The sequence below is a fragment of the Erinaceus europaeus genome, chromosome 13 (assembly GCF_950295315.1).
Source record: "Erinaceus europaeus chromosome 13, mEriEur2.1, whole genome shotgun sequence".
Taxonomy (NCBI): Eukaryota; Metazoa; Chordata; class Mammalia; order Eulipotyphla; family Erinaceidae; genus Erinaceus; species Erinaceus europaeus.
The window spans coordinates 26,854,906-26,871,934 of NC_080174.1; the positions used below are offsets into that span (position 1 = coordinate 26,854,906).

At 37.2% G+C, this 17,029-nt stretch overlaps 1 protein-coding gene across 3 annotated transcripts in view; it reads left to right on the top strand.

Annotated features, from left to right (window-relative positions):
• Positions 1 to 17,029, top strand: part of LOC103116282 (cytochrome b5 reductase 4) — a 74,981-nt gene that overhangs the window by 38,744 nt on the left and 19,208 nt on the right. For all 3 annotated transcript variants that reach the window (XM_007526139.3, XM_060205453.1, XM_060205454.1), the window contains 5 exons: positions 1,335 to 1,428; positions 6,040 to 6,072; positions 8,173 to 8,295; positions 12,262 to 12,402; positions 14,720 to 14,872. In XM_007526139.3, the coding sequence (XP_007526201.1) occupies positions 1,335 to 1,428; positions 6,040 to 6,072; positions 8,173 to 8,295; positions 12,262 to 12,402; positions 14,720 to 14,872 (544 nt within the window). The remainder of the gene's footprint in view (positions 1 to 1,334; positions 1,429 to 6,039; positions 6,073 to 8,172; positions 8,296 to 12,261; positions 12,403 to 14,719; positions 14,873 to 17,029) is intronic.

Genomic DNA, 17,029 nt, shown 5'->3' on the forward strand with positions numbered 1-17,029 from the left:
GGGGTACAGAAGGTGGAAGGTCTGGCTTCTGTAATTGCTTCTCTACTGACCATGGGCGTTCACAGGTTGATTTATTGAATACCTATCTACTATATTTGCAACACAAACTTAGCATTAACTCATGGATATAATGATGAACTAGATAAATAGAAATGTGGCTTCAGGGGCCAGGTGGTGGTGCACCTGGTTGAGTGCACATGTTACAATGTGTAAGGACCCAGGTTCAAGCCCCCGGTCCCCACCTGCAGGGGGAAAGCTTACCAAGTGGTGATGTAGTGTTTCAGGTGTCTCTCTGTCTCTCTCCCTCTCTGTCACCCCCTACTCTCTCAATTTCTAGCTGTCTATCTAATAAATAAAAAAATATATTTGTCTTAAAGGCCTGCATGGCAAGAAAAAAAATTAAAAAAAAAGAAACTTAGCTTTCATGGATTTTATAGTTCAGCTGAGGTTTTGGGTAATAAGCAGGTAAATTAACCATTGAAAATTAACCATTGAAAACGTTCTGCAGCACTAGACAAGGTCTGCTACTAATTATGTTTGGAACACTAGTGTTCTGGCATTTAGGATTTTCTGAGAATTTATTCTGCTGCTATAAAAACAGCACCACTCTTACTCCTGCAGTGTGATTTTGTCGGAGTAATCAGTCAGCTGCTGCCTGATAGAGCCTAGAAAATCTAGCACTACTTTTTCCACTAGTATTTCTTTTCTGCACAATCCAATCCAAAACCAAGAGTTCTCTTAGGAAATGTTGAAGGTCTCCTCTTGGTTATAGCAATAATTTACAGAGGATGGATAGCTAAGAAAAAGGTTTTAGACTAAGGTTTGCACAGAGAATGATATACTTAGTGTAGAGTATAAATGAAAAGTAACAAAATAATTTTACACTAAGACTATGTAGAAAGTAGACATCTTAAAACTTGTTAGTGGATTTTTTTTTTTCAACAAGCTCTGATCAAGAAATTTGCCAAGCATCATACAGTAACAGATTAATGTGAGCACAAATGATTTGGTATCAGTTTCAGGATTCTAAAATTGTTTCCAAAATATTTATCCAACAAAGTTTATCACGCAGTATTCTAGAGATGGTCCCTTATGGTGACAGTTTACAGAATTTTTAAAGTGGGTAAGGAGGCTAGTAAGCAGTTGATGTAATTAGAGTTGTAATGTTTACTTTGAAGAATTGGGTAGTATGAGGGGGAGACAGGAATACTATATTTAACTTGTGGGTTCTGTAAATAAGTGTCATGTGAACTTCTAATTTTCTTTGAAGTATAGTTGTCAAAGTTTGGGAGAAAATTAAATCATAATCTTTGTCTTTTTGTTCTCCGTTTAAGGATATCACTTTAGATTCAGTAATAATTGATCATCAGGATGATTGCTTTAGAGCAGAAATAATTATTGAAGATTATTCATATCTTATGCATCTTCGTAAGTAGTTTATTCTTTATTGGCTTGATAGGAATAAACACTTTGTTCTTTATATGTATTTATAAATTTAATAAAATACCTAATTTGTTAATAGCATGGTGATAGCTTGTTCTGCAGCCTAAATAACTATTATATTTTATCTGCTATTGTTATTCTACATTTTTACTGTTCTTATCTATTTATTTACTTAGTTTAATATTGAATGTGCAATAGATGACAGTATGACCTCACCTTCCCTAGGTTTAAACACTTCATGCAATGAGAATCAGTAACAGTTTGAAGTATTTGCACAGTTTTGAAGGTCTCTTGCTGTTGTGTGCCGCGGAGAAGAGAGAGAGGTGGTCCAGAGCGAAGAGGGAACACAAATTTTTATTTGCGCTGGCACCTCAGAGTTGGGTGCTAGAGAAGCAGGTTGGGCCACATGGAGGTAGCGAAAATGGCCGCCTCACGCAGTAACATTTCCTGCGTCTGAACACCAAAGTGAAGCGCTGGCAAGAGAGCGAGGTGCGGAAGAAGAAGGGGTTTTATAGGAGTAGCTTTCGCGAGAATGGGAAGGGGGAGGAGTAACCATAGCACTCCAGGATAGGATAATAACTCTCGTGAGAATGGGAGGGGGGAGGAGTAATCAAAGCACTCCAAATATCGCGGGGAAATAGACAATGCCCTGAGAGCACAACATGGCGGAATAGGCACTCCGAGAATGTCCCAACTCTCGCGGGAACTAGCAGTAGCCTGAGGGGGCAACATGGCAGATGTGACTGCATCTGCACAATTTCCCAGCATCTCCCCCTTTCCTTTTATCTAATGCCCAGGGCAACAGTGTGTAAAGTCTATGAACTACTCAGGGTCAGTCTATGAAAAACCAGCAACGTGAAGGGAAGGAAGCTGTTGTAAAATTGTCTAAAGTGTCCAAAGGGTATACCAGCAAGTCCGATAGAAGTCTCAGTCCAAAGTAGGCGACTAGACTAGGGGAGAAATGGCAGGGGATGAAACACTGCATGAGGAAGGTCAGCCTCGGGAATTCCGCTTTTCCATAGAGAGTGAGCTGGAACCGCCAAAACGTGGCAGGCAAAGCAGAAGCAGGAAAGGCAGACAGGCAGTAAAAAAGTTTTGTCCTTGGAGTCTGAATCAGGTTCTTCAGATCACGTCAGGTGACATCTAGGGTTTTGGGGGGGTTGTGCCACTGTAGTTGTGCCATCTAGTGGGTGATGTCAGGGTGTGCAGGGGTCCAGATGGTTTTTTTTTGGGGGGGGGGGAATTCCTGTGGAAGAAACACAAACAGTCTGCTTCTTGTGTTTAGCAGGGCATCTGATTTGAATGCTTTATAGAAAAAAAGGTTTGGTGCCTTAGCCAACTGAGTATTGGGGGATGTATCTTTCCTATTCATTTATTATTATTATTTTATATTATTTGTCATGGTAATCAGCCGTTATCTGGAAGGTCCTGGGTGATTCATGGGGAAAAAGAACTTATCTTTTAACAAGGACACTAAGGTGTAGGGAAGCGGGATCTTTTTTTTTGGTATTTTGCCTTTTGTTGCCCTAGTTGTTTTATTGTTGTAATTATATTGTTGTTATTACTGATATTGTGGTTGTTGGATAGATCAGAGAGAAATGGAGAGAGGAGGGGAAAACAGAGAAGAGGAGAGAAAGAGACACCTGCAGACCTGCTTCACCGCCTGTGAAGTGATTCCCCTGCAGGTGAGGAGCTGGGGGCTCAAACTGGGATCCTCAAGCCGGTTCTTGCACTTAGCGCCACCTGCGCTAAACCAGCTGCACCACCGCCCGATTCCCAGGAACTATCTTTTAACATAAACTCTATGGCCATGCCATAGCAACCTTGAGGGCACATGTGGCTCCCCACATGTCTCCTTTTTTATATCATGTTTTGATGTTTGGCGGACTTTGTTTTGTGGAAGGGCGGACTGTTCCTGTCTTAGGTTGGGGATCAGCCTTCCGTCTTACCCGTCATTGGAACACCTGGTCATTTTTGCCCAGTAGTACCAGGTGCTCTGTCTTTGGTTGATTGGATAACGCTAGTTTCCCTTTTACCCGTCATTGGCTAGCCAGCCCTCTACATGGTGGATGTTCTGATGGAGGGGAGCAAATCCTCCAGAGCAACTCAATATTCTGCCATGTCCAGCCTATGATAGTGAGTTTGTATAGGTTGCATCTTTATGGCATCAATCTGTTGCCGCAAAAAGGCCATGAGCTTGATAAGAATTATAGGACCATGGTCTGGGAGGTGTTGCAGTGGATAAGGCGTTAGACTCTCAAGCGTGAGGTCCCAAGTTCGATCCCTGGCAGCAAAAAAAAAAAAAAAAAAAGAATTATAGGACCTATTGTGAGCAGAAGAAGTAAAACAAGCTAGGGTCCCACAACTAAGGGTAGACAGGTAAGGAAGGGGGAATGTATCCATTGGTATGAAGAGGTGGTATCATATCTCAAGTCTAAGGGAAGCAGTCAGTGGATGTGATGTCTAGGGGAACAGCCATTTGTCTTTGGGGGTAGTAAAGGATGTACGTGGCATGGGTTATGTTGTAAAGGGAAACATCTTTAAATTGTTGGCTGACAAAGGCATGGCTTATGGTGGCAAGACAAGATACCCCAGTTAAAGGATATGTGAATGTTGTTAATTTACATAGGTTGTGTATGGAGGAACTTTTTATAGTTTAATACCTTACCATATGAACAGATGATTCTTCATATGAAAGCTTGATAGCTGTACTCACTTACTTGTGAAAAAAAAAAAAAACTTGTAACAAGTTAGAGGTTTACTATAATTGATACCTCAATGATTATAATTGGTTTGAATATCTTTATGATTTTGTTAAAAGGTCATCTAATGTAACCTGTAGCAGTCTCTACAGCAGGATCTTTAGAACAATTATAGTTAAAATATATATTGATTTTTAACCATTTTTACTTTGGAGTATAAAGAGACTCAGGTTACTTAGAGAGTTAACGCATGTTAGTGACAATGGTTTTAACATTTAGAGTACTCTGAGCAGATGGGTCATACAAAAAATTTTTGGTCGTACAACACACTCACTCACAAAACTCAACTGGACAGTCATAAAATAAGACATTCAGGGAAGGGGTAGGAGAGAGGGCTCTGTGAGCCAACTTTTGTAGGTTCTGCCATGTCATATTATGGATCCTGGGATGCATCCTGCGGCTAGTCCTCTTGTATTTCTTGTTCTTCAGGGATAACAGTGCCATCATGAGGGTATTGTCGGACATGGCGGGCAGGAACCCAGACAGGTTTAGTGTAATTATGTGGGAAAATGCATGCAAAACCTCTTACCATGGTCAATAGAGGGTCAGGCCCTTGTGGAAATATATGAGAAAAAAATGTATTAATTCTAATCAAACTTGGGATTACAGATTCTTCTTGGCAAAGTTGTAAGCAGAATTCTGAGTTATTTGAGATCTGTAGAATACTTATTGGTATTTTGTAAAAACAAATGAAGTATTTCTTATCAGAGAACACAAACACTGAATTCTTTTCTATTTTTCTCCCTACGCTTAAAATAGTTACCAACATTATTTTCTTGTTTTAATTTTTTTGGTTTCATTTCTATCTTTTGCCAAAAAAAAAAAAAAAACCAGCATCATCTTCACAAAAGAAGAATGGCTATTATATTCTATAGTCAAGTTCATTATAGGTAAGAAATGGCTTAAGAATTTGGTATCTGTGATTCTAAGCTTTCTGTCCTGGCTGTTCTCTTCTAATAGAGCTGTAAGCTCTTAAAACAGAGAGAAATATATCCTTACTTTTTTATTAGTTTAAGATCACAATATACTTTACCCACTGAGGCACTTGACTGACCACATATTGGGAGAATTAGCCTAACACTAGATGTCTAGGGAAGTATATGTCACTTATGAGTATTGTCTTGGTCTGTCTTTTTCTGTGTGATCCTCTGTGTCTTCTATCTTTTTTTTATACTTTACTGGTGGAAGGGGAGAGTGTTAGTAGTATGCAGTACAGTTGTTGACACATAGGTACAACCTCTCATCTCCCCATGATAGGTGTTTAAGTGTGTGCAAGATACTCGCTTCCCCCAACCTGAGCCATTTTCCCCCATACACTAGGACCCTAGCACCCTTCCATTACAGACTGTCCTCCTTCTTCCCCAGAGTCCTTTGCTTTGGTGCAGTTACACACAGATGCTAGATAATTTTATTTCCAATAACTGAAAGAGTGTTCAGCTTTAGAGAATAAGAAAACAAAAGCAAAACCTGCCTACACCCAGCCAGTGTTCACATATGTATGTGTAAACACACTGAGCTGCACATGCTATCTGCTCTGCTTCTATCTTGGCTTGTAGGCTTGTCAGTCTGGTACACTCATGAACAAATCTGGCTGTCCACTTGTGGACAACTGTTATTTTAATAGGGGAGGAAAATTGAAAAATCAGAGAAAAACATGGGCGTTCAAATAATTGGATTCTGCACTTTGGTAGTGTACAGTTGCTTTTAATCTCAGAATGTTTTGCTTATCTTGACTCAGAATAGTACAATTATATATATATATATATGTATGTATGTATTTGCAGACTACCTGAATTAAAGTTGAATTTTAACCAAATGTGTTTTTCTTCCACAGGGCTAAGCCATAAGACTGAGGAAGATTCTTCAGGTAAGCTACCCAACAATAACTGTCCATGTATACTCATAATCTTTATTTTCCCCAAAGGTTTATTACATATAAGACTGAATTTCACGAGGCAGGGGGGGAGAAGAGCATGCAGTACCTAAGGTGCAGTAGATAAAGCCAGTCTCAGATTTGCAAGTCTCACACTCTCCCAGTTGAACTAATTTGTAGTCTTCTGTACCTAATCTTTCCTCTTGTTCATTGTTCTTTTCTTTTTGTCCAACATGAGGAAAATATTACTGTCTACTTTCCATTCTTTCTTTCTTCCTCATTTCTTTCCACTCCTACATCTTGTAGAATTAGATCTGACCTGTTTTTTTCTTAAGTATGCCCATTTAAAAGTTTAATGTTGACAGAGAAAATTCAATTGCTGAATACAGATGCACAGTGTGTATTTTACATAAGAGCTTAACAACAAGAGAATGTCCATAGAATGGTGGTTTCTTTTCTTTTTATTTATTTATTTATTTATTTATTTATATTTTTTGAACCATAATTAACAGAGTTGGAACACATTTAAATGTACAGTATACATTTGATTTGAAACGTTTGTCTATAAAAGACAAAATAATGAAGGATTTAAGTCTGAAAGTATATTGAAATATATTTAATTCCCAAAGTCTAGTGGTAAATCTTTATTTCATTTTTAAGGATTGATTGATTGATTAATGAAAAATTGATTGATTGATTGATTATGAAAAAGAGAATAGAAGTGGAAGAGAGAGTGGACCCTAGCTGACTGCCCAGCTCGGGCTTATGGTAGTGTTGCAGCTAGAACATGCTGCTAGCACCTTAGCCATACAAGTTGGTACTCAAATAGACTAAGCATATGTAGTCAGAGCTATTTTCACCACTTATAGATAAAAAGATTATTTATGAAGTTTCTAAATATCAGAAATTCACACGGCCTGGGAAATAGCATGCCTGATGGAGAGTATATATTATCATAAGCAAGGACCTGGGTTTGAACCCTTGTTCCCCACCAGTGAGGGAAAGCTTTATGAATGGTGAAGCAGCGTTGCAGGCTATCTCTTTCTCTACCCCTGTATCTTCCCCCCTTCCCTCCTTTTCTCTCAGTTTCTCTCTGTCGCTAGCCAAAAAGAAAAAAAAAATGGGGGAAAAGTGCTAGCAGGAGTGATGAATTCTTCATACAGGCACTTAGCTTCAGTGATAGCCAAGGTGGCAGTAAAAATAAAAAACAAAAGTTTCATATAGACTTCCTAGGCACTTACTCTTTTGAGACTTCCCCCTTTTGTTTACTAGACTCAGTATTATCTACTCAAAAGATCCCCTCCAATATCAGCTAAAAAATGCTGAAAGGTTGGGGGCCAGGCAGTGGCACACCTGGTTAAGCGCACACATTATAGTGCACAAGAACACAGGTTCAAACCCCTGGTCCCCACCTGCAGGGGGAAAGCTTCATGAGTGCTGAAGCAGGACTGCAAGTGTGTCTCCCTCCTTCTCTGTCTCCTCCCCCTCTCAATTTCTCTCTGTATCCATTTATCCAATAATAAATAAAGATTAACAAAAAGAATCTAAGAAATGCTGAAAGGTATAACTCAAATTTGCTTTCCTTGGTCTATTCTATGACTGATTTGTGTATGTCGACCTTTTGCCTTTTTAAAGTTGTGTATTAATTCTCTTTTTTTTATATTTCATTTATTTATTTTAATGAGCAAGATATAGAAAGAGGGGAGAGAGAGAGATAGAGAGATAGAGATCCCAGAGTGTGCTCCATTCTGGCTTACGGTACTGCTGGCATTTGAACCTGGAACTTCAAACTTTCAGGTATGAATGTCTTTTGCATCACCATTATGATATTTCCCCAGTTTTTGTATCTTAGTTTTCATAGCTATATTTAAAATTATAAGAAATTCAGCAGTCCACATTAGTTTGGAATAATTGAATCTAGACTAATTTAACTGAGTTTAACATAAAGCATAAACTACTTTGATGAAATATATAATATTGCTTATCTTACAGATGATCATGCCATTTGCTTTAAATTCAAAGACTTAACTTATTCAAGAGAGGTTGGCAGTGAAATAAAACTACCTATGAATGCAAATGGATTTTGTTTTTTAGTGCGAGTCGTTGAAAATGTGGGAAAAATAGAGATTGTCCTCGAGAAAAAAGAAAATACATCTTGGAAATTTCTTGGTCATCCCTTGGAGAATCACAATTCTTTTACTCCAAAAAAAGATGCAGGTATGCTCTGTTGCTTTTTCTTTTTTTTTTTTGGAATTCTATATTTATGAAATTGTTCTGTTAATGCCACAACATTTCATAACTCAGGAGATTACTGTTGGCTGAACCAAGGAATCCATGTCTCTTTAAGAAGTTGAAAAGAACTTTGTGCATTATATTTCTTTAAAGAAACAGAAATTAAATTTCAGGCTTTAATCCCTAATGTTTAGGTATAACAACATTATTAGGGAATGGTAACTATTCACTCTTTCAGTTCTACCCCCTTTTTAAAATTTTTCTTTTTTGTAAATATTTATTTATTTATTTATTTTGGATAGAGACAGAGAAATTAGAGGGGAGGGGGAGGTTAAGAGACAGAGAGACCTTCTACCTTCTGCAACCCTCAACGACCCTGGGTCCATGCTCCCAGAGGGCTAGAGAATGGGAAAGCTATCATGGGAGGGGGTGGGTTATGGGGATTGGGTGGTGGGAATTGTGTGGAGTTGTACCCCTCCTACCTTATGTTTTTGTTCATTAATCCTTTCTTAAATAAAAAATTTAAAAAAAAAAGAGACAGAGAAACACCTGTAGCATAGTTTCACCACTTGTGAAGCTTCCCCGCTACAGGCAGGGATCAGGGGCTTGAACTGAGGGCCTTGTGCATTGTAATGTGTGCACTCAACAAGGTGTGCCACCACCTGGCCCTTAAATGTTCTTTATTAGCAGCTTGTCAAAGTTTTATAAGACTTTTAAGATTTCAGGGATATATATACTTCCCTCCCTTTTCCTATATATTTACTTCTTTTGCTATTATTTGTGTTACTAGTTATGGTGTTACTTGTTCTGTTCTACTGAGACCACTGATCACCTCATTTAGTTTTCTAAAATGAACTATCTTCCTGCCTTAAACCCAGCATTTGAGAAGTTACATGAGAAAAGAAAGCAGGGGTGCTCTTTGTTTTTAGCTTTTACCTGGTATGTCCTAGTTTGCTAGGGCTGCCAAGGCAAAGTACTGGATTGGGTGTCCTAACAACAGAAATTTATTCTCTTGTAGTTTGGAGCTTATCTAAAGACCAAAAGAATTGATATAGCTAGTTTCTTTTAAAACTCCTCCTTTAATTATAGATGGGCTCTCTTCATATGCATTTGTGTGTATATCCTTGAGCCCATCTTAAAAGGACTTTGATTATGTTGGCTAAGAAGCCACTCAAGGGACTATTCTGGGAAAGTTACCTGCTCAAAGGCCACATCTCCAAGTCCAGATACATTATATCTTCAGCATTTGAAAAGTGAGGGCAACATAATTCAGTCCAGTATTTACTAGATTCAGAAACTCCCCCCCTTTTTTTTTTTTTGGCCTCCAGGGTTATTGCTGGGGCTCGGTGCCAACACTCTGAATCCACTGCTCCTGGAGGCTGTTTTTCCCATTGTTTGCCCTTGTTGTGGTTGTTACTGTTATTGTTGCTATAGCTATTGTTTCTGGATAGGACAGAGAGAAATTGAGACAGGAGGGGAAGACAGAGAGGAGGAGAGAAAGATAGACACCTGCAGACCTGCTTCACCAAGCGGTGAAGCAAAGTGATCCCCCGGCAGGTGGGGAGCTGGGGGCTCGAACTGGGATCCTTAAGCTGGTCCTTGCACTTTGCGCCATGCGCGCTTAACCCACGGTACTACCGCCCAGTGCTCCAGAAACCCTTTCTTATTAGACTTTCTCCAGAGAGGAACCTTCCATTATTTTGATATAATATGGAGAAAGTCAGCTATGTTACTTTACTAAGTAGGGAATGACTTCTAAAAGTTTTTAAATAAACTTTCATCCAGAAAATGGTTTGGACTTCATCTTCATTCACTCCAGAAATGCCTAGTTCTCCTAATCTCTGAGTCTTATCTGGAGGGAACTTGTAATGTAAGTGGGTTGATTATTGACTTTCTGTTATTTTGACTTAGGATTCAGTCTTCTGCATAGTTATCAGTCATCTTACTTTGCTAGCTCTCAAAGTTTGATTACTTTTTCTTATTTTATCATTTCTGTCACATAAGCCTTAAAACATGTAACTATCTTTTCTGTTAAGGGGAATACGAATGAATTAGCTATGTGTTCAGTTTTCTAACTTCACATATTTTGCATTGTACAAAGACCATTGTGGGTAATATTTCAAGTACACCTTTTATGTAGAAGGCTATTTTAGGCATTGTGGTATGAAACAAAAGGCAGCAGGAAGTATTTTCTCAGGTGGAGAACACATTTATTTATTTTCAAAAGTTGGCAAAGGTAAGTTATGTAGATATAAACTAAATATATTTAGGTTAACCTTAAATGAGCTTATGTAGATGAATTTGACCCCAAAGGAAGCTTAAGGGCATGTACTACGAAAATTATCAGTCATAATAACTTGTTGCTTCCTCTTACTGAAATTTTTTATTTTTTAATTTATTTTTATTAGTGGTTTGATATGGTTTATAGGATTATAGGGGTATAGTTTCACAACACAGCCACCACCACAGTTCTGTGCCCTCACCCCTAGGATAACTATGATAGTTTTTACAAAGTCTTAGTGACAGATTAAGATTTTTAAAAATAAGTTGATGTGTTTTAGTTCTTTGTATCACACAAATGAGCAACACTGTCTTTCAGAGCAGTTGTCTGTCAGAGAAGTGCCGGTCATTTGCCAACAGATACAAACTATAGTAACAAGAATCCTTGAACACAAACAACAAATCAAAGAATCTCAAGACATTATATATGTGAGGTTGAGACAAGCAAAACAGATGCAGAAAAAAAAAAAGATTAAAAAGTACCAAGAGAAAATGACATAATTTAACAAGGCATGGAGGACTATATGAATATAAATGTATTATACATTAAAGTATTAAACCTATAATATATATTCATTTAATATATATATATATATATATATACATATACACATACACACACATACATTTAAGAAAGTCTTTTTGTTTTCTCTTTTGTTGTCCTGATTGTTTTATTATTGTTGTGGTTTATTTTTTTAAATTTCTCTATTGGAGAATTAATGTTTTATATTCGACAGTAAATACAATAGTTTCCTCTTACTAAAATTTCTTAATTAAAACCTTTTCTCCTTTCAAAATTATTTTGAGAGAAATATTCAGCTTATATCAGTTTAGTTGAGATTGTAATACATGTTAATATATGTAATATTTTTACTACAGGTTTTTTTCCCATTATATTGGGGGGGTAATGGTTTACAGTATAGTTATTGGTACATAGGTACATCAATACCCCAAACTCTTTTCATACTCAGTGTATGTAGCCCTGGGTCAATTCTGCTTGGTATTCTCTGAGCTTCTCAGATTATATATATATATATATATATCTTCCTAGTTATTCATTTGGGGGAAGTTCTTTGATTATTCTCTATCGTCTAGTAGTCTCCCTGTTCTCTTTTCAGCATGCCAGTGATTTGAATGTTCTTCATTTTAAGTGATCATATGTCTCTGGTGTTGTTTTTATTGTTCTTTATCCCCCATTTTTCATCTTTTACTCTTTCTTAGTTTCATCTTCAGACTTACTGATTCTTTTATCTGCATTGCTCTGCTTGCAACCCTCTCAAGTCCATTGGTTAGTTCAGCTTTTGTGTCTTACTCAGCTACTCTAACTTTTTGTTCACCTGTTGTCAAGGCTTTTAATTTGTTTGCTGTATTGCTTTGTTAAGCTGAGGCAGGGCTTTTTTTAAAGCTCCTCTCAACTGTGTCTTATTAACTTATGCACTATTGATTTACTGTCACAAGGTGTTTACAGCCAGAATTTACTGACTATTGGAAATTGAATTTAAACCAGGTCAGAAATCCAAACCTGTTTGATTTCTCATGTGTGAAGTTAATCTAGCAAAAACATATGCTTTTAGTGAAATTCAGTCTCATCAAAAAAACAAAACTGATTTTGTTTTCACTTAGTTCATACTGAATTTATTCATCAGTAAGATAAAATAAATCACCTTCTAGGTATGTATTACAGAAAGTGCCAGTTAATTTCCAAGGAAGATGTTACTCACAATACAAAGCTTTTCTGCTTGAAGCTGCCACCAGGCTCTCATCTTCATATCCCAATTGGGCAACATGTTTACTTCCAGCAAACTATCGGAGGTAAGGTAAATGGAAGATTCAGGAAAATATTTTCCTTTTGTATAAGCATTTCCAAATCAGTTCTAGTATCTTTAGGAAGCAACCACTTAGATCACTAAATATTTCTGGGCAGCTATATTTAATAATAGGCAGCTTTAGGCTTATGGATACAGTGTCCCTAAATGTTTAACTTATAGCCATGCCATCTGATTATATTCAGCAAAGAAATTGCCACCAGTGAGATGATTTCACCAGTGTTGTAATTTATTTATAATTTTTTTTCATATTTTTTCCCTTCTTTTTTATTAGATAGGACAGAAGTTGAGAGGGAAAGGGGAGATAGGGAGAGAGAGAGAGAGAGAGAGAGAGAGAGAGAAAGACACCTGCAGCATTGTTTCACCACTGTGATCCCCACCCCCACAGGTGAGAGCAGAGGTTAGAACCCAGGTCCTTGGCTTGCAGACATGTATGCTTTACCAGGTGCAGCCGTATCCACATCCATGTTGTTGTAACTTATTACCAGCAAAGCTCTGAAGGAGAAGATGATATCATGTGCAAAAAGCCTTTTGTAAAGACAACTACTAAAAATACAAAGTTCCATCTCTTAGTTCCACTTATAGTTATGTCTATTATAAAGTTAAATTTATAAAATTAAAAATTACTGGGTTACTATAAATGATTTTTACCAGGTTAAAAAAGCTCTATAAAATAACTAAAGCTCCTAAAAATAACTAAAGCTTCATTTCTTGTTTTGAATATTTTCTTAAAAATATTTTTATTGTTATTGGATAGAGACAGAAATTTTTTAAAATTTTTTTATTTATAAAAAGGAAACATTGATAAAACCATAGGATAAGAGGGGTACAACTCCACACAATTCCCACCATCAGAACTTTGTATCCCATACCCTCCCCTGATAGCTTTTTTATTCTTTATCATTCTGGGAGTATGGCCTCAAGGTCATTGTGGGATGCAGAAGGTGCCAGGTCTGGCTTCTTCTGTAATTGCTTCCCCACTGAACATGGGCATTGATAGGTCAATCCATACACCCAGCCTGAGAGATAGAAATTTAGAGGGGAGAGGGGGGGATAGAGAAGAAGAGAGAGAGAGACAGAGAGAGAGAGAGACCTACAACCCTGCTTCACCACTTGTGAAGCTTTCCCTCTGATGATGAGGACCAGGGGCTTGAACCTGGGTAGTGTGTGTGCTTAACCAAGTGCACGACCAACTGGTCCATATATCCACTTTATTCATAACACTGAAACTGCAGAAGTCACATTTTTTGGCATTTGTTTCTGTTTTGTTAATTGGTGCCAGATAACAAACCCAAGGCTTCGTATAAGCATAGCTTGTACTCCACTATGAGCTCTCTCTCTGACCCATTCATTGTGTTTCCAGTAATTAATCTAGTGGGCTTGCAACCAAGACTTGGTGCATATGAAATTTGATAGCACTGTGAAATTGTTCCCATCTGCATCACTAATGCCAGGTTGTCATTCAGAAATTGGCATCTTCCTCAGTGCAATTACTATCAATAGAGTTTATAGATGGATTAATTTTATATATGGCAAAGATTATGTGGAAAATTGTAGTTTTTCATAAATGTTCAGACTCCTTTCTCTTTGAAATTTGGATTGCTGAAAAAATAATATGGTAGCCTAGGAGGTGGTACAGTGGGTAGAATGCCAGCCTTGGGTACATGAGGTTCTGAGTTCAGTCCCTAGTATCACAGCTAGAGAATGCTCTAATCCTCTCTCTCTTCTATTTTTAAAATATAAAATGTTATATGAAATCTTAGTTTTATCCTGTTTTTAAATAGTATACACTTAAAATTAGTTAAATTAATACAATGGTTTGTATGGGCTATTACAAAGTTTGTGTGCTGTAAAATTAATAGGTGATTAAGCTTATCAGTATAAATCCATGTTATTTTAATTCTTTATTGGGGTATTAATGGTTTATGCAATAGTTTGTACGTGCATAACATTTCTACATAACAGTACAACCCCCACTAGGTCCTCCGCTGCCATCATGTACCAGGACCTGAACCCTCACCCTGCCCCTTCTCTCCCCACCCCAGAGTCTTTTACTTTGGTGCAATACAACAATAAATCCCTGTTATCTTATGCTACATCTAATAAAAGGTGATTGTTTTAGTTTGGATAAAGTATTGATTTGTTAAAATTATTTCAGCATATATAGAATGGGGATATATATTCATGATTAGAATGATATAATTACTAAATGTACATCCTTAAATACAAACATGATAATAAAATTAGTGTGTTTCAGTTTATTTAAAGCTTTTTAAAATTGAATTTCTCTCTCACGACTTTAGGTACAGAAGTAGTGAAGCCATATACTCCCATGTCTAATTCCTTACTATCAGACTTCAAGGAGCCAACTCTTCACAGCAATAAGTTCCTCTTCTTTTTGATTAAAATTTATCCTTCTGGACTCTTCACACCAGAATTAGATCACCTTGAGATCGGTTAGTATTGTGTGTGTGATATTTGTATTTAGGTTGAATCACCTGTTAATGCTTTTAACAATATATGTGTAGGTGCTGGTCATATATCTAATATCTTAAACTCAACATCTCTACACCAGAAGTCATGTTTTCTTTGTCTCTCCATTCGTATCCATCCTCCTGTCATATTTTCCTTCATTATTCACAACATTACTGTTCACCTTTGACCCTACCTGTACACTTAAGAACATCCTTGGGTGTTCTCATTTTTTCCCCTCTCACTTCAGCCAGCTACTAAGTTCTAGCGCATTTTCCTCTCAGCATCATTTTTTATTTCTTTCCTCTGTGATCTAACCTCTTAAACCATCAACATTTCTCTCTTAATCTCTACTTAATCTCTTTCAGTCATTTCTAACTGGTCTTTTTCTTTCTATTGATCTGCATTTTCTAGTTCTTTTTCCAAATTGCCCCAAGAATAGATGTATTTTTTCCATCTTTTTAAAAAACTTTATTTATATATTTATTATTGGATAGAGACAGAGAGCAATTGAGGGGGAGAGGAGATAGAGATGGAGAGAAACAGAGAGACACCTGCAACCCTGCCCATCACTTGTGAAGCTTTCCCCCTGCAGGTGGGGACCATGGGCTTGAACCCAGGTCTTTGTGCTCTGTAGTGTGTACACTTAACCAGGTGCACCACTGCCTGGCCCCCTAGATGTAATTTTGTAGCTCTGTGCCGTTGAAGCCTCCAATGATTAAATTTTCCATATGACTTACGAAGACATTCATAATTTCTCTAACTTTATTTCCTGCTATACAAAAGTTCTTGCGCTCTACCACAACATTTTGCATAACAGACTTTCATGCCTGAGACTCTGAGGTCCTATATTTTAATTTCCAGGGCCACCATAAGCCAGAACTGAAATGTGCTGTGCTTAAATATGTTTGTGCTACTCAGAGTCCACAGAGAATCTCACTTAGCTTTTATTTCCCACAACTACTATTTTGGTTTGAATATCGTAAGATCTCAACAAATCGACTTCGAAATAATAAAAGTCCTATGCTCATAGTATCCTTACCATGCTCTTCTTAATCTGAATGAATTATTAAAACAACTATAATGAAATGTACTAAAATTTATAGATCCCTCTTTCTGTTTCTATTCCTTTATCTTTGTCTCCCAACTTTCATTGTCTATCCTAATAATAAAAGTATTCTTACCCTTTCTAAAACATCATTAGCAGAAACATCAGCATAACAGTGAAGTATATCACTACAATTTGGGAATGAAAAAATGTTGCTTGCTATATATTACATATTGGATGAGACTGGTCATCTTTGGTTACAGAACCTGACATAGAAATGTTAAACTAATGAGCCTTAAATACAGTAGTCTAGTGAAGATAACTAACATCTAGTTGAAGATGGACACATATAGCAAAAGGAAACTTTTATAACCATTATATCATATTTATGAACAGTAGAGACTGAATAGAAGAGAGCAGAGTTAGTCTAGAACATGGAAAAGGAAGTAAATGATAAGATCAGGGCAGGGAGTTACTACAGCAGTGGTATGGGAGAGGTCTGAGACCCTATCCCCAGCATCACCGACAACTAGATCTGAATGATGCTCTGGTCAGAAAGGAATAAGATCAGTATTTTTTCAGCTTCAACTGGGAGATCTAGACAAGGCACAAGTACTATTATACAAAGGGGTATTTATTTCATTAGTTTCTTTTTCCATTCAAACTGTAACAAGGAGATTCTGATATTTTCTGATACTTAATTTATCAGTTTCTGCAAGATTTTTACTATCCTGTGGTGACCAAATAGGGAAGGAATATGAGCTGTGAATATCCACAATTTAAAAATAAAACAGAGTATTTAAACTTGTTTTTAAAATATAGTTTGGGACTGGGAGGTGGCACATATTACCACGTGGAAGGGCCCAGCTTTAAGCTCCTAGTCATCACATGGGAACACCTGCAGTGTCTAGAGGCAAGCCTCTCAGATCAGTGGTAGACAGAGGTTATATATAAATTGCATTGCTTAACGTTTTCTCAACTATTTTGATTGTCGATCAGGAAGCAGCATGCTCCAAGTACAGCAACTTACTGTAATTTCATAGATACTAAATTCAAGTGGGTTGGATGGTGATGCACCAGGTTGCGTGCACAC